Below are 25,315 nucleotides of genomic sequence, written 5' to 3' on the forward strand. Positions count from 1 at the left end.
ACGTGCCCTTAGCGGGAACCGAACCCGGGTCTCTCTGGACCACAGGCCGATGCTCTAACTGCTGAGCCAAACTGGCCAGGGCTGTTTTATTTTTAAGTAGCATTTTAACCATTTTCAAAGCATTTTCACAGATATTTTTAACTCCACTTTACAGATAAGACTCAGAGAGGTTATATGACTTGTCCAATGTTAGTGTCTAGTAAGGTGGTGAAGCCAGGATTAGATCTCACATCTGTTGACTTCAACTTGAATCAGGGGTCTAGAGGTCTTCCCATAATCTGCCACCTCTGGTAGCTGGTTGTTTCCACCTCTTCACCCAAAAGACCTTATAACAAGCAGGAGAGCTGACTGGTTTGTGCTTCATTTTCCCTGCCCTCCTCTACCTATTGTTGATTCAGATACTACTGAGCCTAGTAAAAGCCAGAGGCCAGGCTTGAGAAAATAAGTAGGAGGACACAGTTGGACCCTGAAGAATTGAGATAATATCAAGAAGGGGAATAAATATTTAGTAAGGAGAACAGAAACAAGTTATTTAATTTGTTTTAGTTGTTGTTAAAGTAGGAAGTGAAGCCCGGGCAGTATGGCTCAGTGGTTGAGCTTCAACACATGCACCAAGAAGTTACCGGTTCAATTCTTGGTCAGGGCATGTGCCCAGGTTGTGGGCCCAATCCCTAGTGGGGGGCATATCGACGGCTGGTCGATGTTCTCTCCTGTTGATGTTTCTATCTCTCTCTCCCTCTCCCTTCCTCTCTCTCTGAAATCAATAAAGAAAAAAAAATTTTTTTAATAAAATAAAGTAGGAAGTGAGGTAGACCCTGTTATAGTTTGATTTCCCTTTATACTAGTGACTAGAAATGTGAGGAGAGGCGGAGAGGAGGGAGAACTCAGGGATTAGCTTTTTTATAACCTTCAGACAGCAGAGAGAGGTAAAGGGTTAGTGGCAAGGTTTCTTTAAAAAAATAAATTAAGCCCTGGCCAGTTTGGCTCAACAGTTAGAGCGTCGGCCTGCAGACCAATGAGTCATGGGTTCGATTCCTGTCAAGGGCACAAACCTTGATTGAGATTCATCCCTGGCCCTGGCTGAGGCAGCCACTTGATCTGTCCCTTTCACTTCGATGTTTCTCTCTGTCTCTCTTCCTCTCTCTCCCTCCCTCTATATCTGAACCAAAATGGAAAAATGTCCTCGGGTGAGAGTAAAAAAAAATTAAAAACAGATTTAATGACATTTTCATTAAAGAATGTTCGGGAAGTACTACATCTGCCATGCACTAGAGGGTGGGTGTCCCTTAATGTGCTAACTAAGAGGTGGTTTTCACATCAGTTGTCAGAAATTCTCTAGATGGGACTGGAGCAGGAAATTAGTTCCCAAGCAAGTAATGATGCTACTGTGACAGAGTTCTCAACAAGGTCAGCAGGAGTTGGTGGGAAGAGCCCAAGCCTTAGCCACAACTTAGCAGGGTGCCCACAGAGTTTTTATTGAAGGGGTCAGTGACACATAATGTTAACCTGACAATCTGTGAGGGTAGAGGTTATTTTATTTATTTATATTTTTATTTTTTTATTCTTACTGGAGGACATTTTTGCATTTATCTTCAGATAGAACGGGAAGGAGAGACGGGGGGGGGGGTAGAGAGAGAGAAACATCCATGTGAGAGAGACACATCAACTGGTTGCCTCCCAAACAACCCAACCAGGGCCGGGGATTGAACCTGATACCCAGGTACATGCCTTTGATTGGGAATTGAACCTACAGCCCTTTGGTCCTCGGCTGACGCTCTAACCACTGAACTGGCCAGGGCTCGCCCTTCCTTCCTTCCTTCCTTCTTCCTTCCCTCCCTCCCTCCCTCCCTCTTCCTTCTCTCCCTCCCTCTCTCCCTCCCTTCTTTCCTTGTGTTTTTATTGAATTTTTAGAGATAGAGATAGAATCATCAATGTGAGAGAGATACATCGATTGGCTGCCTCCTGCATGCTCCCAACTGGGAATCAAGCCAGGCATGTGCCCTGACCAGGAATCGAACCAGGACTTCTCTGTACATGGGATGACGCTCAAGCCACTGAGCCACACTGGCCAGGCTTTAAAAAAAATCTTTCAACATTTAATGTTATTATATGGCTTATTCATTTTATAAATATATATCAAGCACCTAATTTGTACCAGGTTTTGTGTTTTATTTGGGGGAAGGTGCAAGTTGAATCAGGAACCAGGGGCTCACTGTCTGGTTATTTATATTTTACTCAAACCATCTACCCTAGTCCATGAGACTTCCTTCTGCTTCTCATGGTCTGATTAGAAATTAAACACAATGCTTTCTCTAAAGAAGTTCTCAGGAATATAATGGGGCTAGTGGGGGCTAGGAACACTATAATCCTTTTTACCATTGGCAGCATTTCTTGGAAGTATGCTATCCAGTCCCATCTGCACAGTATCTTTGTTGTCTTTCCATGCTCTGATTGCATCAGACTTTATTTTGTGAACTTGGTTTCATGCCAGGAATAATACTTTAGACTAGCTATGTCTACCATTCCTTGGTGTCATCTGCAGTCTCTCTATGATTGGTAATCTATTGTGATTTTACTGCCACCTTTAGAGAAATATGGTCTGCTCATCCATAACCTTATTCCTTCAAAAACTTACTTTCTCTAGATCAGTGTTGTCTAGAAGTTTCTGCAGTAATGGAAATGCTTTGTATTTGCGTTGCCCAATAATACAGTTGCCACTAGCTATGTGTGTCTGCTGAGCACTTGAAATGTGGGTAGTACGACTTTCTTAAGAAACTGTAAAATTTTAATTTTAATTGCTATGTGTGACGAACGACTACCATATCAGATAATGCTGCTGTAGATCATCCCAGCTGGTCTACTAGTTCCTCTTATGTGGAGGGCAGTTTGTATCTTTGGGTGTTTTTTTTTTTTTTTTTCCTTTATTGATTTTAGAGAGAGAGGAAGTGAGAGGAAGAGAGCGATAGAAACATCGATGAGAGAGAACATCAATTGGCTGCCTCCTGCATGCCCCCCACTGGGGATCGGGCCCACAATCTGGGCATGTGTCCTGATTGGGAGTTGAACTGGCAACCTCTTGGTGCATGGGTCAATACTCAACCGCTGAGCCACACCAGCCGGACTCTTTGGGTGTTTTTATACCACACTGGACTGTGCTTCAAACATCTCTGTTTTGTCCTGCCAGTAATGGAATACAGAACTGTTTATAAGATTGTTCTTTTTTAATTGACCATTTTATTTATTCTTTTTAAGATATTTTTATTGATGTTTAGAGAGAGAGGAAGGGAGAGGAAAGGAGGGAGAGAGAGAGAAACAACGATGTGAGGGGCAACATTGATAGGCTGCCTCTTGCGTGCCTCCTGACTGGGGATTGAGCCCCTGACTCACAACCCGGCCATGTACCCTGACTAAGAATTGAACCAGCAACCTGATGGTGCATGGAACGACACCCAGCCAACTGAGGCGAGCCACACAGGCCAGGGCTAAGAGAATCTTCTTGAAGGGGGATTGGACTACTTAGTTCTCTTGTGATCAGATATCTAGATCTCTGGAGGGGTAGCTTTTGGGAAGGTGCTTATTATTAGCAGCTCTACAACTTCTGGAAACCATTGTAGGCAGAAAAGATACTTTATGATAGCATAGTTTCTAAATAAAGAAAGGTTTTTTTCAGCGGAGGGGCTTTACTTTATGAAACATCAGAAGGTTTTTTTTCCCTTCCAAACACATCACTCATTATCCTTTTTATATGCTCTTATGTCAATACTTTTGTACTCTGGCATCTAAAATACTACAAAAATGCCTCTGAGTCATTCCCACTGATTTTTTTTTTAATCAAACATTACTATGATATAATCTCTTTTTAGAAGTTTAGTGATTTATCCTTGGGCCTCTTTTTACTATGTTCTGCTTTTTAAATGATTCAGTGATGTGTCCTTGCTATCAGCTGTTTTATGGGATGCAACAGATAAGTCAGTGTATTAGGAATCCTATTTTGTTTTTCTTTCCCTCCTTCAATGACATTGTCTTTCTTGTTAAATTTCAAGTCTTCCATTTCCGATTCATCTATATCTTTATTCATTCTCTCCTTAATCCTTTCTTTAATTCCTGGTTCTGAGCATTCTGACTCCTGCCCTCCCTCGCTCCTCTCAGGGTTGTCTCCAACTCCTTTCCTCCCAGGTGCTTCTTTGTGGGTTGTAAGTTTGCTGTCAGACTGTGATCCATGTCTTACCCTTCTCCTACAAGTTCTCACTGCTCTTCTTAGATAGGGAGGCAAGAAGTTACAAGCTTTACTGGGAAAGCAAGCTGCTTTCCTTTATAATCATAGGAAACTCATCAAAGTGTAATCTCACCTCTAAAAACTCACCTTTTACTAACACATATTAGGAACCCACCCTGCCTCTGAAGCCTTTTTGATGAGAGGAACCATTTTAGTTTTATGGCAACCAAGAGGCTTACATGCACTACTTTCACTGTGAACTGAATTTGCTGCACATCTGGGGAAGCCACATGGGGAAACTGACTGTGTTTTCTGCCTTCTGTTGACAGAATGGTACACGAAACTTCCAGGACTTTGACTGTCAGGTAAGAACTGTACAAGCACCAAGGAGGGCTGTGTACAGGTTCTCTGCAGTGCTTCCTTCCCTGTGCTGGTGGTCTTGTAGAGGTTATGAAGGATCTCTCTTCATAACAGTCACAGCTCCTTCATGTTCTTTTAGTTATTGGATCAAATTTATTTAAAACAATTTGCTATTATATTCAAAAATTGTCTGCCAGCTGCCTGTTTTATGGTTGTCAGTTACTGGGTTGAGCTCTCTCTCTGTGATTAAGATCTCCTTTCTTCAGATGATATTGGACACCCCAGTCACAGGTGTCAAATGGAGGATTGTCACCTTCCTGCAGAGAAGGTGGGGGAGGGGCAATTTGGAGGGGAGACTCAACAACAAAATCTTTTCCTTAAAAAAAAGACAAGTGTGCCCTGGCTGGTTTGGCTCAGCAGTTAGAGCGTCGGCCTGTGGACCAGAGAGTCCCGAGTTCGATTCCCGCTAAGGGCATGTACCTCGGTTACAGTTTGTTCCCGGCCCCGGTTGGGGTCATGTGGGTGGCAACCATTCCATGTGTCTCTCATAGACATGTCGATGTTTCTCTCTCTCTCTTTCTTCATCCCTCTCTCCCTCCCACTCTATCTGAAAATAAGTGCAAAAAAATGTCCTCCAGTGAGGATTAATAATAATAAAAATAAAATAAAAAAAGACAAGTGTTATTAATACAGAATATAGATTTCTCTTGGCTTTATGTTTAGAAATACAAAATTCAACCTGATTCATTAGTATTTTCTTAAATGATATTGTCCTCTTCCTAGTCTGTTTTGTTGTTGTTGCTGTTTTTGCCTGTAGCTCTATTACCAATTTAAAAATTGAACCAGCAATTCTTCATCTATCTACTTTATCTGTTGACTGGCCCTGAAAGAAATGGGAGGAAAGAATGACTACATGGAAATGGGAATCTTACAAGCCCATGAAGCCCAACTCCTACCTAAGGGATGATGTCAGAGCTGTGGTTGTCAGAAGCAGCATGAAGTAGATTCGCAGGGTGCTAGGCAGGAAAGGAAGGTGTTGAGAAACCAATTTCCTTGCTTTCAGGATTCTGCCAACCCATGTACCCAGACGTAAACAGTTATTTTCAGATACTCGTTTTATGTTAACTGTAGTGGAATCTATAGCATTAACAACAAAAGGGAGAACTAAAAATTATTTCATAGGCAAACCAGTTATTTCATAATTTATTGGATAACTATTACAGATAATTAATCATATGTCATCTCCAGTCCTTGGAGCAATATCACAAGGTGGTTTTTATTATCCCTGTTTTACAGATGAGGAAATTGAGAATCAGGTTTCTTAACTTACCATTGGGTGATGTTGGGGTTGATAAACCCCATTCTTCCTGAATCCATTGCCTGCCTGTTCTTTCCCACCTGGAAATGTCTAAAGCTGAAATATTATAAGGAGTTGAACTGTACATAAAGCTGAGGTTCCTTGGCAGGACACAAGACTCACTTTGTAAGGGGCCAGGCTCATAGTGTTGTTACAGATTTCTGAATCCCAATGCCAAACACCTCTTGGTGTGACCACTTGATACTTTATATATACAACATAATCATCCCAGTGCTGGTAGGAAATCATTTGCTATATTCCTTTACTCAAAAACAAGAAGTCATTATTTTTTAATAAATTGTAGCAGTCAAGTTTAGGTTTAGTTGTTTTTAATTTGACCTAACTTAATTTATGGTTTGGATCCTAGGTTGAACCTATTGAACCTATTGATTGCTGTTCATATATATATATATATATATATATATATATGTATTTTTTTTTAATCCTCACCCAAACATATTTTTTCATTGCTTTCTAGACAGAGTGGAAGGGAGAAAGAGAGAGAGAGAGAAAAACATCGATGTGAGAAAGACACACCAATTGGTTGCCTCCCACACAACACCCACTGGGGCTGGGGATCAAACCTGCAACCCAGGTACGTTCCCTTGACTGGGAATCAAACCCATGACCTCTCGGTCCGCAGTCTGACACTCCAACCACTGAGCCAAACTGGCCAGGGCGATTGCTGTTAATATTTGATATAATTTACCTAGGAGATTATTTGAGAGAGGGTGACAATAAAATTCAAGGTGAGGAATTTCAGAAGTAGTATTTTTATACTCCTACCAAAATATGTGGAAGCATTTATTTTCATCAAATTGAATACCCCCTCCCCAAAAAGAGAAAATTAGAATATAAAAAATTACAAACTCATTGCAAAATAGATTTAGAAAATGCCGAAAAGTAAATAAATAAAAATTGTTTGTTTTTTCACTGGTGTTAATATTTTATAATATAGCCTTTAGGATTTTTTCATGCATAAATATATTTAGATATAAATGAAATTGAATTTTAGAAATATAATTATGAATCACTCTTTAATATTAAGGCTTAAAAATACTGATATTTTGAGTAAAGCTTTAGTAACTTGTTCTTACCTCATTAAATATAACTTTTAATTCATTTCTGATACAAATAGAATGATGGCAAATGTGTGTCACTGGTTTTGAATGTATAGCTTCTTTGTGCTTTAAAGAAGAAAAAACCCTAGGCTCTTCTTTTTCCCCTTCCAGCATTCATGAATGTTCTTCTATCACCAGTCTCATCTGTCTCTTTGTTAAAGGCTTATGTGATGTTTTGGAGACTGTGTCAGGAGTCTAGCAATAGGCTGACTAAAGGCCTAGGAGTTAGGAACTGTAATGTGAGAAGTCGAGTGGCCTAATTTGCCTGAAGGCTTCTCAGAAACCATTGGGCATTCTTAGGAGACAAAGCAGAACAAATCTAAAGTTGGCATTGTCACTAAATGAAAAGGCATTGCGCCTTGGCATTGGTGTTGTCCATTAGCATAACTGCAGGCTTCCTTCTGCTATGTCTTACCTCAGAAAAATCTTAAAGGAATCTTTGATGATGTCCCAGGGTTACCTTGGCATCATCAGCCAAGCTCACAACTTCAGTCTGAACTGACTTTCCCCCCTCTGCCCCTCTGTTTTCCTTACTGATCAACTGCATGTGGGGTTTTCCCCCCAGTAACTGAAAATGTAATTAAAAGTGTACCATTTCTTTTGGTTCTTTGATTGTCCCAAGTGATTTCATTGCTATATAGTTCCTTTAAGGCAAACAGCAGTTATATTTAGGTATAAAAGTAATGAAAGGGTGATTAGAATTTAAGAAGAAATGAGCCGATTGCCAGTTGAAACAATGGATCAGCAGGCTTATTGTCCATTTATCTATTTCAGTGTTGCTTAATTCTCTTCTCCTTGTCAGATTATTTAAAAGTTTGAAGTTAGGGGGACGGGATTGGGAGGAGGGTGTCAATGGGGGGAAAAGGAGAAGCATCTGTAACAAAAATAAATTAATAAAATAAAATATTTCTGTGAAATAAATATACAATTTTTATAATTAAATGTATCAATATGGACACACTGAATAAACAACTACACCTGGATCAATTCCATCTCTAAGAAATTTGGAAACTAGCCCTGGCCAGTTTGGCTCATTGGTTAGAGCATTGGCCTGCGATCCGGAGAGACCTGGGTTTGGTTCCCGCTAAGGGCATGTACCTCGGTTGCAGTTTGTCCCCGGCCCTGGTTGGGTTGTGCAGGTGGCAGCCACTAGATGTGTCCCTTTCACGTCAATGTTTCTCTCTCTCTTTCCTCCCCACTTTATCTGAATAAAAATGGGAAAATGTCCTTGGGTGAGGTTAAAAAACAAAAACTGATCGAAAGAAATTTGGAAACTAAAAAAAGAAAGTTTGGAGTTAGAGCTGAGATAGATGCTGTCGCTTCTCTGTGTACATGATATATTGCTTTAAAAAATAACACGTATCCTGTGTGTGATCAGAAACAAATATAGAAAATTCAAAAAAATTTAAAAATAAAAATTACCTATTGTCTTCTTACCCAGAGGTAACCATATTCTATTTCTTTCCAGTTTTTACTTTTACATTCTGGTTATCAAAAGAGTACATATTCATAGTTGAATATTTGGAAAGCACAGAGAATTAGAATTATAAAGTATAGCTGGAGAAAAACTCATAATTCTGTAACCCACTGACAACCATGTTAATATGTTTAGTGTTGAGATATGTGTGTGTATATGTAATATTTATTTTTAATTTTAGTTGATCATACTGGATATACAATTTTGTATCCTCTTTTCTGACTTAATATTAGAACTCAATCCTGTTTCCATATTTTAAAACTCATAACTAATGGCTGCCTGTTATTTCATCATATGGCTATACTGTGACTTAACTGTTTCATTATTTTTGGAAATTAGATTGCTTATAATATGTTCATTTCACTGAACTTTTTTTTTTTTTTTTTTAATCCTCACCTGACGACATTTTTTTACATTCATCTTCAGATAGAGCGGGAGGGAGAGAGGGAGGAAGAGAGAGAGAGAAATATGGACGTGACAGAGACACATCGAGTGGTTGCCACCCACACGACCCCAGCTGGGGCCGGGAACAAACTGCAACCGAGATACATGCCCTTAGTGGGAACCAAATTCGGGACTCTGGTCCGTGGGCCGATGCTCTAACCGCTGAGCCAAACCGGCCAGGGCTCACTGAACATTTTTGTGCATAAATTTTATCCATACTTTGGGTTAATCCCTTAGATTAATTCTTGGAATGAGCATATTTAAGGCTTTTGGCATATCTTGTCAAATTGCCTTCCGCTTCCACCAGAGGGTTACTCAATAAATATTCATGGAGTGAAAAGCTGCTGTCTGCCAGGATATATCATTCTCATTGAAGAAAATGGAGTTCTTGCTCCTAGGATAATCCAGGCATGGCCAGGGTTGAGTAATTTTATGCTGACTGTTTAAATGCAGTAGCTCTTGCCCTGGCTGGTTTGGCTCAATAGTTAGAATGTTAGCCCATGGACCGAAGGGTGGAGGGTTTGAGTCCTGGTCAAGGGCATGTACCTAGGTTGCAGGTCCGATCCTACCCAGTCAGGGTTGTGCAGGAGGCAACCAGTCGATGTGTCTCTCTGACATCAATTTTTCTCACTCTTTCTCCCTCTCTCCCTCCCTCCCTTCCTCCCTTCCACTCTCACAAAAAAAAAATCAATGGGAAAATATTGTCAGATGAGGATTAACAATGGATGGATGGATGGATGGATGGATGGATGGATGGATGGATGGATGAATGAATACAGTAGCTGTTTAACCCTGGGTGGTGTGGCTCAGTTGGTTGAGCGTCATCCTGTACACTGAAAGGTCACCAGTTCAATTCCGGGTCAGGGCACATGCCAGGTTGCAGGTATACAGGAGGCAGAGAGAGAAACATTGATGTGAGGGAGAGAGACAGAGAAACATTGATGTGAGGGAATCACATCTATTCACATTGATTGGTTGCCTCCCACATGGCCCTGGGGGCCAGAGATCAAACCTTCAACCCAGGTATGTGCCCTTGACCGGGAGTTGGACCTGAGACCCTTGGGTCCATGGGCTGTCACTCTAACTGCTGAACCAAACTGGCTAGGGCTGCGGTTTTCCTTTCTTGATGGCCTTAGTTCATAGTTTCTCCTCTTGAGATGGTCCCCACTTTGTTGGTTTTGGGGGAGGTTGATTATTACTTTCTAAAGATATAGGTGACTTTATTCTCATTTGGAAGGGAAAAAGAATTTTATAGAAAAAGATAAATTGTACAGTATTTTTAAACCACCACCCCTAATCTCAGTTCCTTTTTCTCCTGTCACTACAGGATTTATGTCTCTGACAAGCTCTGTTCCATCATGGGCTTGATGGCTGCTAACTGCCCCAAACTCACATTCTTCCAGCTTAGCAGCCTCACTGGGAAAAGAATTTCTATACCTATAATTCTAGGGGAAAAGTCAGGAAAGAATTCTTGGGTCAGGTCATGTATGTTTGTGTGTGGGTCACATACACATGCCTGGACCCCTTCCTACCTGGACTTCCCTAGAGAGTCCATGTTCTGAAGGTGTTCTGGGCTGTTGTGTGTAGGTTAAATAGTCATTCACTCTTTTTCTTCTCGTTGTCACCTAAGGCTATGTGAAAAAGATATTGGAGTTAGTTTTGAAGGAGGAAAATATTTTATGTTGACATATTGCAAAAGAAGCTTTCAGATGAAGAGCATGATTTATGAGAAGGTTGAGAGTTGTGAGGAGTTGAAAAGTTAAAATGAGGAGTTGAAAAGTTAAAGATGTCTGAATGAGTGTTGATTGGACTAGGATGAAAGATGTAAGAGGGAAGAGAACTGCCCTGGCCGGTTTGGCTCAGCGGTTGGAGCATCGGCCTGTGGTACAGAGAGGCCCGGGTTCGGTTCCTGCTAAGGGCACATACCTCGGTTGCAGTTTGTCCCCGGCCCTGGTTGGTCGTGCGGGTGGCAGCCACTCAATGTGTCCCTTCACATCGATGTTTCTCTCTCTCTCTCTCTTCCTCTCTCTCCCTCCCACTCTATCTGAGCAAAAAATGGAAAAATGTCCTCGGGTGAGGATAAAAAAAAAAGAGAGAGAGAGAGAGGGAAGAGAACTGAGGAGTCAAAGAAAATGTAATATAGAACTTTATATGGGAAAATGTGGTCTGATCAGTAGGAGGCTGACTAATTGTGGAGGCTGATTCTTTTACTAGGGAATTAAATGAGATTATACAAATGAATTTTATACTACTATATAGAGGTAAGGTAATGGTGGGGTATTGCATCAAAAATTTTTTATTTTTTATTATTTTTCTTTATTGATTTTAGAGAGAGAGAGGAAGGGAGAGGGAGAGAGAGAGAGAAACATCGATGAGAGAGAGCATCGATCGGCCTTCTCCTCCATGCCCCGCAGTGGGGATTTGGCCGACAACCTGGGCATGAGCCCTGACCAGGAATTGAGCTGGTGATCTCTTGGTGCATGGATTGATGCTCAACCCCTGAGCCACACCAGCAGGGCTCAAAAATTTCTGTATGATAATAACTATATCCAAGGCTCATATAGTAGCCTGCTTACTAGAAACAATAAAATTTCATACTAATAAAAATGTTGATATTTCCAAGAGTATGTTGTTATTACAAGCTTACCTAAATTCTTTCAGACTGGCCAGAGAGAGGAGTAAGTACTAACATGCATGAAGTGATCAAAATTTAACTGAGTTCAGAGAGATATAACAAGTCATATTGTGTAGTTCTGGTGATAGCACATTTAGCAGAAGGAAGGTGAAAGTTGATTATTATCAAATAATGGTAATATTCTAAATCCTTAAATTATTATTTTTTTGTATCTTTACCCGAGGACATTTTTGCATTCATTTTCAGATAGAGTGGGGAGGAGAGAGAAAGAAACATCGATGTGAGAGAGACATACCAAGTGGTTGCCACCCACACGACCCCAACCGGGTCCGGGGACAAACTGCAACCGAGGTACGAGCCCTTAGTGGAAACCGAACCTGGGACTCTCTGGTCTGCGGGCTGATTGCTCTAACCACTGAGCAAAACCGACCAGGGCTAAATCCTTAAATTATTTTAAAAAAAAACAAAAAAGGACTCTTAAACTACATCTTTGATTAAGAGGGAGGCAGTCCAGGATGGAAAAGTGTGTGGGGACCCATATGATTTCAGATTGTTTTATAAGCCTGGAGAATAACAGGATTGTGTTTAAGTACATAACGTTGGAGATAGTAAATAATCAGAGAATACTGAAAAAGATCTATGACCAGAGCCTATTAGACACTACTTTGGCCTTTGCCCTTTGAGCACAGACTCATTGTGTAGTCATACCCTATAGAATGCTAGGGTGCAGGGTGAGGTAACTAGAGAAACAGCCTGTGGAATAGATGATAGTTGACTGAAGCGGAAAGGTGTCGGGAGCTTCACCCCTGCATGGCCTGACCATTGAATGAGCTTTGTAGCCAGGGTCTCTGCACACTCATCTTTAGATGGAGACTTGTTCAAGCTCTTTACACACACAATCACAAAGGATATATTTTTAGGAGTCCATATGGAGGTGAGTGTCTCCTTTCTTTTTATATTCTTTATTCTGCTAATAATATTTACAGTCACAAACTTTGAAATGAAGAGAAACTGTATGAAACATTACAACCAAGGGTTGCTTAGGGGCTCTTGACCCTTTGATACTTTGGTCATTACACAATTTGAGGGTATATTATGGGAGACAGGAGCTGAGATCTCCCTAAAAAGTTGAAGTTTTGTAAGCCAATTTTAACTGAATTTCATCTAGATTATGTAACGATGACAAGGTAGTTACTTTGCCCTATTCTCTCACCTACTTTTAACATGTTCTTTTACCCCATCTGTTATATCTCCCTTTCCATCCTCCTCCTCTGAACTTCCCTCACACTCACTATCCCCCATCCCACTCCACCCTCACACACACTGTCTCCATCAATTACCTGGCCTCAGGAGGTCTGCTAACCCTAGGGCCAAAGTGTAAACTAGTTTTTCCCTCAGGTCTCAGTAGTACAGTTAAGGCCAAGCCTGGATATTTAAACAAGACAATACTGAAGGTTTGGATATGACAGAAGGAAGTCTCCAGTGACTAGATTGTCAAGATGGCAAATTGTTGCACATTCTCTTCAATTTGGATTTTCCTGTAGTGTCACCCATCTGTCAGGGGCCTGCGCCTCTCTCCCTCTTTACTCTTTCTCTCAAAAAATAAAACAAACTAGTTTAAACCAGAGGCAATCCAGGGATGTTTCACAAATTAAGCTAGAACTATGAATTAGAGTAGTGAAAATGCCTAATACAAACTCTCAAATTTACGTCTCTTTTCTAGAGAAGAACCATACTGAGGATGGAATCTCTTAGTGCCAATTATAAATTCTCAGGGAAAGAAGCTGACCCAGCATGGACCAGATGCCCACCTGAGTCCAGTTAGCTCTGGCCATAAGGTTGCTGTCTATAAAACTGGCAGCCAAGAACCACTCCTGAATGCATGGGTGACACTGAAGGGCAGCTCCTAGGAAAGGGAGAGATTTAAGCATACATACCCATGGGTGTCTACTGAACTTACCAGTTACTAAACATACATTTAGAGCAGGGGTGGGGAACATCTGGTCCTCGAAATCAATACTAGCTAATATCACACACTTAACCAAATTAGCCTGACCAAATATAGCAGGCTAATTTTTTTTTATCCTCATCTGAAGACATTTTTTTTTCCTTCAGATAGAGCGGGAGGGAGAGAGGGAGGAAGAGAGAGAGAGAAACATCGATGTGAGAGAGACACATCAACTGGTTGTCACCCACACAACCCCATCCAGGGCCAGGGACAAACCGCAACCAAGGTACGTGCCTTTAGTGGGAACCGAACCTGGGACTCTCCTGTCCACAGGCCAACACTCTAACTGCTGAGCCAAACAGACAAGGGCTAGCAGGCTAATTTTTAAATTGATAATTTTGTATGGCCCTTGAATGATGTTATAAATATCCAAATGACCCTTGGCAGGAAAAAGGTTCCCCACCCCTGATTTAGAGGTTCTGAAGCCTCTGGCTTTTTTATTTCATAATGTTTTTATTGATTTCTTTTAGAAAGAAAGAAACATCGATATGAGAGAGACACATCGATCAGCTGCCTCCTGCACAACCCCACCAGGAATTGAGCCCACAACCTGGGCATGGGCCCTGACCAGGAATCGAATTGGGACCTCTCAATCCATGGGATGATGCTCAATCCACTCATCTATACTCCACTAACCCACACCAGCCAGGCCTCTGGCTTTTTACCCAGCAACTTTATATCTTCTGCTTCCTTAGCTTTTCCTCACTTTTCTCAGGTCTTTTTTTTTTTTTTAATCTTCACCTGAGGATATTTTTCCATTTATTTTCCGATAGAGTGGGAGGAAGAGAGAGAGAGAGAGAAACTACCTGGTCAGGTAATGTGGGAGGCAACTAGTCAATGTGTCTCTCTCACATCAATGTTTCTCTCTCTTCCTCTCTCTCTTTCTCTCTCTCCCTCCCTCCCACTCTATCTGATGATAAAAAGAAAAATATCCTCGGGTGAGGATTAAAAAATAAGAAAGAAAGAAAGTGAGCTTTGTGGATAAGATATATATTTATCTCATTTATTTGTCTGTTGTTTATCTGAAAGGAATTAGAAAGTAGGAATATTCTGGCCCTGGCCAGTTTGGCACAGTGGTTAGTGAGTCGGCCTTACAAAGAGTCTCAGATTCAGTTCCCGATCAAGGGAATGTATCTGGGTTGCAGGTTTGATCCCTGGCCCCGCAGGGGGCAACCAATCAAAGTCTCTCTCTCTCACACTGATGTTTCTCTCTCTCTCTCTCTATCTCCCTCCCTCCCTTCCACTCTATCTAAAAATCAATGGAAAATATCCTTGGGTGAGGATTAACAAAGAGAAAGAGAGAGAGAGAGAGAGAAAGGGAGAGAGAGAGAGAGAGAGAGAGAGAGAGAGAGAGAGAGAGAGAGAGAAGAAAGAATATTCTGTATAATATAACATCTGTGGTATGCTTCTAGTTCAGTGATATGTCCTGCCTTAGCTAGTATGAAATAGCTGTGAATCAGGTATGGTGAAACTTCAGCACCCTGGGAAGTCCATTCTGCCTTTGCTGAGACCTTACATTCTCTTGTTACAGGAACATGACATAGAAACAACTCATGGTATGGTCCACGTCACTATAAGAGGCCTACCGAAGGGAAACAGACCAGTTATTCTGACATATCATGACATTGGCCTCAATCGTATGTATTTGATTTTATATCTCCCCTTTTTATTATAATATTTAATTTTTGTATATTAAAAACACACACATAAGAGATTCTAGTATTCTAATAGAACATGGGTTTTCTTCTCTCTGCATTAACCTTCCCTGTTCATGTTAATAGCAGGATTCAAGTTCCCCAGAAATGTATAGGAGGATGCATTTGTGGGATACAGGAATTACATCTGACCTTTGTGTTATATTTACTAAAGAACTAAAGGTTATATGAACTGGTTGAGAAAATAGAACTGAAATCAGGTTCTTTTTAAAAGTTTGTGTTTCTTTTTTTTTTTTTTCATATTTCAAGTTAGAAAATTCAAGGTTTGAACTTAACTTTGTGGTGAACTCTTGAATGAACTGGTAAAAGTATTCTTGCTACAGTCTCTCATCAGTGACTTTAAGTGGACTTTTCTAGATGGTAGCATAAGATTCTGGCCCTAGCCACAGGTACACAGAGTTTCTATACATATATTTTTTTTTCTTTCTTATGCTTTTAGAGGTGGTCTGTGTTTGAGGCTACAGTCTAGTGCTAGAGCTTTTATAGAGAAGTGATTTAAACAGTTATACTAACAGGTTGGCAGTAGAAGCAGCAGCTCCTCCCTGCACCCCAGCCCTTTTTCCAAGAGACAGTCTTCCACATGATGAATGTTAGCAGCCCAAGATACTCACTCTAGACAGGTTCCTGGGATAAAATCACTGTCTCTGTCAGATTGAAGAATAAGGTACATGAAAAATGACAGCACTATGGGTATAAGATTATCTTATGCAACATCAGGATTTGTAGACATTGTGTTGAATTGAGAATTAGTTATTTTGAAGTCATTGAGATGTCTGATGTTCAGCCTTTAGAGCAGTTTGAATCAGACATTGTTCACACACCTCACATTAGGGGGACAGCGATTAAAAGGCCGTGAGGCAGTGAAAGAGAATGATGATAATATAATTTTGTGATCAGTAGAAGAAAGTTGGGGAGAAATGGAAAGCCTGTGACTTATGAGTATTTTTACTCTTGCAGATAAATCCTGTTTTAATGCATTCTTTAACTTCGAAGATATGCATGAGATCACTCAGCACTTTGCTGTCTGTCATGTGGATGCCCCAGGCCAACAAGAAGGTGCACCCTCTTTCCCAACAGGGTAAGGCCTCAAGCAAGATCTTCTGGAAGACATGTACTCAGAAGAGCAACTGACTGAGTTCCTGGGAGAAGTAGTGTGTTGTTTCCCTTCCCAGCTGATTTTTTTATTTTTGAGAGAGAGAAACATCAATTGGTTGCCTTTGTACGGAATCGAACCTGCAACCTAGGTATGTGCCCTGACTGGGAATCGAACCCACAACCTTTTGGTGCATGGGACGACGCCCAGCAGAGCCACACCGGCCAGGGCCCTTCCCAGCTAATCTTAGCACAGCCTACAGGTTATCAACCTGCTATCCTCATATTTCCTCTCCTTACTCTGAGAGGACTATTATGTACAGGGTATTAAGGAAAAATTCATGTTTTTCCATATCCAGGAATGGCTTTCCATAGACAGGAACCTGTCTCCCTGTAATTGCTAGATAGAAGTGTCTGGAACACCCACTTCTCACTGTCTTCTATATGTTCACTTTCTCATCTATTTTAAATCTGTCATCTTGTGTTCTTCCCCAACTACCTAGACCCAAACTCAGATCCCTCTGAGCCTCCTAAGAGTATCTCCCCGCCCTTACCTCCCAATCTGGTCACAGGAATTAGAATATCTGTGTAGCCATTTATTGTGAGAATCTGCCCTGTCAGGTAGAAGTTCATTTTTACTGGACTTGGAGCTCTCAGCCTCATCCTAAACTTGGTTTGCATGGCAGAGCCAGTGTCTCCCCAAGTCTTCACTGCGCAATGTGATTATAGAGAAGACCTTGGGAGAGGGAGTGGAAGTACAAGCTGTGGAATGCTAATTCTTCCCCTCTCCCTTTCTTCATCTCCGGAGCTGCCTTTGCCAGTGACTGCTATGCAATAGACCATTGCAGACAAATAATGGCTAACACTTATATAGTACTTAAACAGTATTCCTGACACTGCTTTAAATACTTTACGTTTCTTAAGTCATTTTACAACACTGTGGGATAAATTTACTATTACTCCCAATTTAGAAGTGAGGAAATTAAGGCCCAGAGATAGTAACTCGGCTGAGGTTATATAACAAATAAGCAGCAGAGCGGGGATTTAACCAAGGCAGTCTGGCTCCAGAATCCATGTTATTGAATATGTCCAAGCTGTTCTGTTTCTCAAACACAAATTGGCCAGTGACCAGTTTATATCCAGTAAGATTTAGATCCCATTCCTTTTTTCTGTTTTGTGCATAAATGGCTAAAAAGCACTTTATCGCTTTAAGTAGCAATTCTCAACCTTTTTTATTTCATGATACACATAAACTATTTACTAAAATTCTGAAGCACATCAAAAAATATATTTTTTGCTGACCTGACCCAAAAAAAAGGTATAATTTGGATTCAGTTATAATGGACAACTGTTATCTTTTTTTTAATTTGACAATCTAAGGGAAAAGAGGTCAGTGCCCTGACTAAATAATCAGGTATTGCATGTTTTAAAAATTCGTCTGGCACACCAATGTTCCTCTTGTGCACTGGTTGAAATTGCTGGCTTAATGTGTTTCAAGCAGATGATCTTTGATTCTGTAATCTCTAGGTGTTCTCTACTTTTCCTGGATTCCTACTCTGAATCCATTCCTGGGCATACTTGATCATTTTATTTTATTTATTTTTTTCTTTATTAAATTTTAGAGAGAAAGGAAAGGAGAGGGAGAGAGAGAAACATCGATGAGCGAGAACATCGATTGGCTGCCTCCTTCATGCACCCCATTGGGGATTTGGCCCACAACCTGGGTACGTGCCCTGACCAGGAATCGAACTGGAGACCTCTTGGTGCCTGTGTCAATGCTCAACCACTGAGCCACACCTGCTGAGCTGTTTGATCATTTTAGAATCCAGTGATTCATATCATGAACCAAATTCAAAGGCAATAAAGTAACCATGTTATCCTGTGCCTAAGTAAAAAAAACAACATTCATAATGAGGAACCCAGGATTTATGACTGCTTAGACCCAGTAAAGGTTTGTTTACTTTTGCTTTCAGCTGCCTAGATATAAGCAGCAGACCAAGAGCTACTTTCTGAGGTGATTCTTACTGTTGGAAGTTGACTGAACCTGAACCCCAATTAAAGTGATAGGGATTTGGAAATAACCCTGAGAGAGAGCCTTATTACCTCTTCTTTTCAAATAGCTTCCTCTGGTCTGCAAGACTGCTCTTGAGGATATAGAATCATGTAGGTTTTCTAACCTTTTATTTTGCATGTCAGTGTAGAGAGTCACACAATATGCTATAATCATTTCTAGACTCCACATCGCCTTTATTGAGCTTTGGTAAAGGGAATGCTTTTATCTAAGAACCTTGTGCTTTTCTAGCTGTTCTTGAAATTGGAAAATGTGGGTGCATTCTAATTTGAGTTATCCTTCTGGATTTCAGGTACCAGTACCCCACAATGGATGAGCTAGCTGAAATGCTGCCTTCTGTTCTTACCCATTTATGGTAGGTTCATTCTGTAATTTACTCACACATTTTTTTTAATCTTCACCCGAGGAAATGTTTTATTGATTTTTTTTTTTTTTTTTTTGAGGAAAGAGAGAAACATTAATGTGAGAGAGAAACATCAATTGGTTGCCTCCCGTACTTGCCCTGACCAGGGATCGAACCTTCAACCTAGGTATCTGCCCTGACTTGGAATCAAACCCACAGCCTTTTGATGTACGGTATGATGCTCTAACCAACTGAGCCACCCAGCCAGGGCCTCTCACACAGTTTTTTTTAAGTACTTTCTACTATGTGTCTGACGTAGAGGATACGATGGTGAGCAAAACAAAATAGTCACTACCCTGATGGAGCTTACATCTTAGTGGGGGAAATAATTAACAAGTAAGTAAACAAATAATCACAATCAAAGTGCTGTAGAAGAAGTCAGGGCAGGGGAAGAGGGGTGATAGAGAATAATGGCAGGATCTACATAGATAAGGCTAGTTGGGGAATGCCTCTCTAAGAAGGTGTCAACTAGGCTGAGACTTAGGGACAGAAAGGAGCTACCTAGAGAGAGAGCCAGGGCAAGAGGAGTTCCGACAGAAGGATTGCTATATCCAAAATCCTACACCAAGTGAGCAAGTGGGAGAAATAGACACGGATCAGATTACATAGGTCTCACAGATCAGGTGAAAATTTGGGATTTTATTTAAAAGAAAAAGAAAAAATACTAAAGGCTTTTAAAGCAGGAGAGTGATAATCCAGTTTGATCTTTTTATTTATTTATTTATTTTTTATTTTTTTATCCTCACCTGAGGACATTTTTCCATTTTTTGTACAGACAGAGTGGGAGGGAGAGAGGAAGAGAGAGAGAGGGAAACATCGATGTGAAAGGGACACATCGAGTGGCTGCCACCCACACGACCAACCAGGGCCGGGGACAAACTGCAGCCGAGGTACATGCCCTTAGCGGGAACCGAACCCGGGTCTCTCCGGACCGCAGGTGGACGCTCTAACCGCTGAGCCAAACCGGCCAGGGCCAGTTTGATCTTTTTAAATCACCACTGTAGACATGTAAATTGAGCATCAATAAAGCTGTTCACATTTTTTTTAAAAAGGATTGCTCTAGTTGTGGAGAAAATGGGCTGGAAAGGAATGAAAGAAAAAGCAGGGAGACTAGTTAACAATTACATCAGTCAGGCAAGAGGTAATGATAGCTTGGTACTGGATACGGGAGGTGGGTATAGAGATAGAAATACTTTGAAGGTAGATTGTGTAGGACTTGATGGATTAGACATCGAGGTGATAGGAAAGTAAGTTGTCAAGGATGACTTCCAGGTTTTAGTCATTTCATTCAACCCTTAAAGTCAACTTAGAAGTAGGTGGGCATATCTTTGTTTCATAGACAGGGAACCGAGGCTCAGAAAATTAGAGAAATTTGACCAAATTCTGTATCTGATAAGCATTAGAGCCAGGTTTTGAACCCAGTTATATTCTTTCTAATTTGTCATTCTACCTCCAAGTGAGTTAACCCTGTCAATGTTTGTATGTTTCATTCACAGTGTGAAAAGCATCATTGGGATTGGAGTTGGAGCTGGAGCTTACATCCTCAGCAAATTTGCAGTAAGTACATGGAGGATTAGTTTCAATACCCTTGAGACACTACTGTGTTAAGTGACAAGGTACTATTGTGTGTCTTATGTCAGTTTTTTAATAAATTTTGTCAGCTCTAGATACAGGTTTGTATAAAGCTTTGCTTTATACATACAGTACCTGAAAAATCACAAATGAGGACAGTACATTATCGATTAAAAGGTAATTCATTTTTAGAGAATACTTATGATGTAATTTTGTACATCCATTAAAATTTTGTAAGAAGAGCTTATAATTATGTGATTCACATATACTAAAACATTAACAAAGTTAGAATACAGATTCACAGAAAGTTTGTCACAGGCATAGGAAAGGACTAGAGGAAAATATACCAAGATATTAACAGGGATTGATGTTGTGTGGTAAAATAATATGAAATTTTATTTCCTGCTTTTTATACTTTCTCTGTTTATCATATGTTCTATAGTGTGCACAATCAGTGTAATCAGAGGGGAAAGTAAACCAGAGAGGTTTGAATTTACATAGAAATGTTTCTATTGATTTTTATTTAAGAAACTTTTTTCAAATGCCTCCTGGGGGAGAAGACAGTCTTCTGGGGTTGGTTTATCACCTGTTCATGTGGTTTTAAAAGAACTTAAAGAAGGCCCTATTGGGAAAAGGGCATGTGAATATGAAATAGCTAGTTTAGGCCTTAGCAGCCCCTTATACCAACTAGTTCCAAGGGTACTTCCCCCAGCAGGGAAGAATCACCATGAGCTAATCAACTGCAGAGATACCAGGTGCCTTCCTCTGCTGTAGAAATCTGTCTCCTCCATAGATCCTTGCAAGGCAAGATCATTTGACAGCAATTTAAGAAACTGGTTTTCTAGGTGCTAAGTCAGATTTAAAGAGCTGTTTTTCTGAGTAGACTCCCTTACACCTCTCTGAAGTCTTATTTTAAAATCAGACATTAAGTCATAGTAAGAATTTATTAACCATGCTCCAGTATTTTTAGAAGGGAGTAGAACTTTCATACTATTGTCTTTGTCTTCTATTTCAGCTCAGTCATCCAGAGCTTGTGGAAGGCCTTGTTCTCATTAATGTTGACCCTTGTGCTAAAGGCTGGATTGACTGGGCAGCTTCCAAAGTAAGCACCAAATGGTGTCATCTTGGTCCCTTCTCAAAATGGCTTATCTGTTTTATTTTTATGTTTCATTGAAGGATATACAGTTAAGGGCAAGAAGTTTTAAGTATACAGCTTGATGAATGTTTACATTTGTAATCACCACACAGTCAGTATATAGAATATTTCCAGCTCTTTTCTTAATACTTCCCCAAAATAACTGTTATTCTATGTGACTTTAATCACCATAGTTTGGTTTTATCTATTCTTAAACTTCATATAATTAGAATAATAAAATATATATTCTTTTGTATCTAGCTTTTTAAATTTATTATTGTCTCTCATTTGTGTTGTATATAGCAATTCTTTTTAATTGTTAAAAGTTTAGAAGTCTACTGTGTGAATTCACAAAATGAGTTGTTATGTGGTTACTATGAATAAAGCTCCTGTGCACATTCTTTTATCTATCTTTCATAGACCTATACATTCATTTCATTTGGATCTATGCCTAGGAGTGCGAGTTGCTGGGTCATAGAGCAGTTGTCTGTTTAGCTTTAGTAGATAACTATCAATGTTCCAAAGTGTTCGGCCAATTAGCACATCAGTGATGCGCAAAAGTTCCAGTTATTCCATATACTCACCAAAATTTTATAATCCTTTTATGTATTTTCTACTTTTAAAAATTTTATTGATTAATTTTAGAGAGAAGGGAAGGGAGACGGAGAGGGAAAGAGAACTTTTTATTCCACTCATTTACACATTCATTGGTTGATTCTTGTATGTGTCCTGACCAGGGATCAAACCTGCAACCTTGGTGTATTGAGGATAGTCCTCTTAATTTTTATAGAAGATGGGCAGTTTTATTTATTTATATTAGTTTGTTTTTGTATGCTATCCATCACCAAAATAACTTTTGTTATTAAACAGCAATTTTCTTTCTTTTTTTTAAAAAAATCCTCATCCAAGGACATTTTTCCACTTTTTGTACAGAGTGGGAGGGAGAGAGAGGACGAGAGAGAGAGACATCGACGTGAAAGGAACACATCGAGTGGCTGCCACCCGCACGACCAACCAGGACCGGGGACAAAATGCAACCAAACCCAGGTCTTTCTAGACTGCAGGCTGATGCTCTAACCGCTGAGCCAAACCAGCCAGGGCTAAACAGCAATTTTTAATTGTAGCATCTTTTTAATTTTAAGCTATGCTTATGGGTGAATAAAGCTGGTCTTTTTGTTTTTGATTTTTTTAATCCTCATCTAAAGATACGTTCATTGATTTTGAGAGAGGGAGAGAAACATCAGTGTGAGAAACATCCATCGGTTGCTTCCTGTATGCACCCCCGACCAGGGATCAAACCCACAACCTGGGTATGTGCCCTGACCAGGAATCAAACCTGCAACCTTTTTGGTGTATAGGACAACACTCCAACCAACTGAACTACCTAGCCAAGGCAGAGTTAGGTTTTAAATATGTATTTCCCCAAGAATCCATGATGTCCATCACCTTTTCCAAAACTTATTGACCATTTGACTATTATTTTATGAAGTGACTATTCAAGTCTTCTGTCCTTTTTTAAATTAAATTGGGTTGCTCGTCCTTTTCCTATTTATCTGTGAGAGTTACTCATTCTACATATGAATCTTTGGCTGGATATGTGTAAATCTCTTCTCCCAATGTATAGTTTGCATTTTCACTTTTTTAAAAAAAATTTATCTGTATAAGTTTATTTTTTAACACATTTTTTAATTGATTTTTTTTAGGGAGAGAGAGAAACATCTATGTGAGAGAGAGCCATCAATCAGCTGCTTCCTGCATGTCCCCTATTGGGGATCTTGTCCACAACTTGGGCATGTGCCCTGATTGGAAATCAAACCGGGACCTCTCAGTCCATGGGTCAACTCTCAATCCACTGAGCCATACCGGCCAGGTGCATTTTCACTCTTTTAATGAGTGAAATGAATGAATGAATCACTCTTTTCAGTGAACCCAGGTAGCTTATCTGTGCTATTGCTCCCAAAGATGTGTGGAGTGGAGTGTTTGCTATCTGAAAAATGAAGGTATTTGCTATCTAGATAGAATTCTATCTAAAATATCTTGGAGATAGGAAACTAAAGGGTATGCTAATGACCTTACAAATATAAACAACCCCAGCAACAACCAGAGAGAAAAGAGGGATGATAAGTATCATTTTGAAATGGGAAAAAATAGGAGAAAAATGTTCCAAATGCAAGAACATTCAATAAACATAGCAGTTTCCTCCCACTTCCTGAAATGAAGATAGCAAAAACTGGAAGAAAGAAATTTGTTTCTGTCTCTTGGATGGCTTCGGAGTGGTTGTAAGTTGATTCTTATTATCCATAAATACAATGTAAAAACAGAAATATAGGCAGGAATGAAGTAACTAATAACTGTGACTTCTTGGTCTTAAATTTTCAAAGAAGTTATGGCCCCATTTTTTCTAGCCGCTAACTTCAAACCATACTATATTATTATCCTGGAAGGGAGACTCTTCGTTTTCTTCTGACTTGTTTCTTATTCTCATGTCTTCTGAAACCACCATCTCATGAAAATATGGACACTGAGTTGTGTTTTTATTTGTTAAAGGATAACATACATACAATAAATTGCACTGATCTTAAGTGGACAGCTTGATAAATTTGTACATATACTTTCACCCTTGACACAAATTTTTCTTTTTAGATCTCAGGCTTGACAACCAATGTTGTGGACATTATTTTGGCTCATCACTTTGGTCAGGTAAGTGCCTATTCCAGGCAGGAGAGCTGTGTTTATTGGCTTGCGTGCAAAGAAGGGGTTTACCTCAGGAGAGAAGGAGTGCTTTAGCATTCCCCTGATCCTAGTGGGTAATACTTCCAGTGCAGTGTGAGATGCATTTGGCCCAGGAAAGTCCAGTCTTGGGTAAAGGTAACTCAGTGCCACATGGCTCTTGGCATTTGGAGAGAGATGAGAGAAGGCAACCCACCCCGCCACCCCCCCCCCACACACACACATACTTAACCTGTTCCTGTAAGCAGCATACCATCTGTTAATGTTTGACAACATCACATGCCTCACCAAACATTTCTTTCCTCACCTGAGGACATTTTTTTGCATTTGTCTTGAGAGAGAGAAACAGAAACATCGACATTTGAGAGACACATTGAGTGGTTTCCACCCACACAACCCCAATCAGGGCCGGGGACAAACTGCAACTGAGGTATGTGCCCTTAGCAGGAACCGAACCCGAGCCTCTTTGGTCCACGGGCCAACGCTCCAACCGCTGAGCCAAACCGGCCAGCGCCTTCAGCGAACATTTTTAGAGCTATAATGAGGTCTGGGAAAAGCTTCATAGAAATAAAAATTTCAGAGGAAAAAGAAACCAAGAAATGTTAACACTAAAAATGCCTTAGAGATTGTCTTTTTCAATTCCCATGTTTTATTGGTAAGGAAATTGAAGTCTCCAGAGGAGGTAACAGTTGTGTGGATAACTGTTGGGTGACAGAGGGGACCCTAGTTCCTCTTTTCAGAGAGAAGTGAGTTGAACAATACAATTCTGACAAATTATAGTGTGTGTTTTTTTCCACAACACTAAGCAATTCTCAGATACCAGCTGAGATTCCTAAAATTCAACTCAATTATGACACTATCTGTCTGGAGATATCATCAGATCCCACAGGCTAAGGGCTCAGTCCTACAAGACTGCACCACTGCCCCTCGTCACCCCAACTAAAGACACCAGTCACAAGTCCCGGTTGTCGCCTGTGCT

The 25,315-nt window shown here is 40.3% G+C and overlaps 1 protein-coding gene across 4 annotated transcripts in view; it reads left to right on the forward strand.

The window, feature by feature from the left end:
* NDRG3 (NDRG family member 3) overlaps window positions 1-25,315 on the forward strand; it is a 74,501-nt gene that overhangs the window by 24,055 nt on the left and 25,131 nt on the right. For all 4 annotated transcript variants that reach the window (XM_036244386.1, XM_036244385.1, XM_036244383.1 and 1 more), the window contains 7 exons: window positions 4,546-4,581; window positions 15,150-15,255; window positions 16,291-16,411; window positions 18,789-18,851; window positions 20,396-20,456; window positions 21,487-21,573; window positions 24,250-24,306. In XM_036244386.1, the coding sequence (XP_036100279.1) occupies window positions 4,546-4,581; window positions 15,150-15,255; window positions 16,291-16,411; window positions 18,789-18,851; window positions 20,396-20,456; window positions 21,487-21,573; window positions 24,250-24,306 (531 nt within the window). The remainder of the gene's footprint in view (window positions 1-4,545; window positions 4,582-15,149; window positions 15,256-16,290; window positions 16,412-18,788; window positions 18,852-20,395; window positions 20,457-21,486; window positions 21,574-24,249; window positions 24,307-25,315) is intronic.

The sequence above is a fragment of the Molossus molossus genome, unplaced genomic scaffold (assembly GCF_014108415.1).
Source record: "Molossus molossus isolate mMolMol1 unplaced genomic scaffold, mMolMol1.p scaffold_m16_p_6, whole genome shotgun sequence".
NCBI classification, from domain to species: domain Eukaryota; kingdom Metazoa; phylum Chordata; class Mammalia; order Chiroptera; family Molossidae; genus Molossus; species Molossus molossus.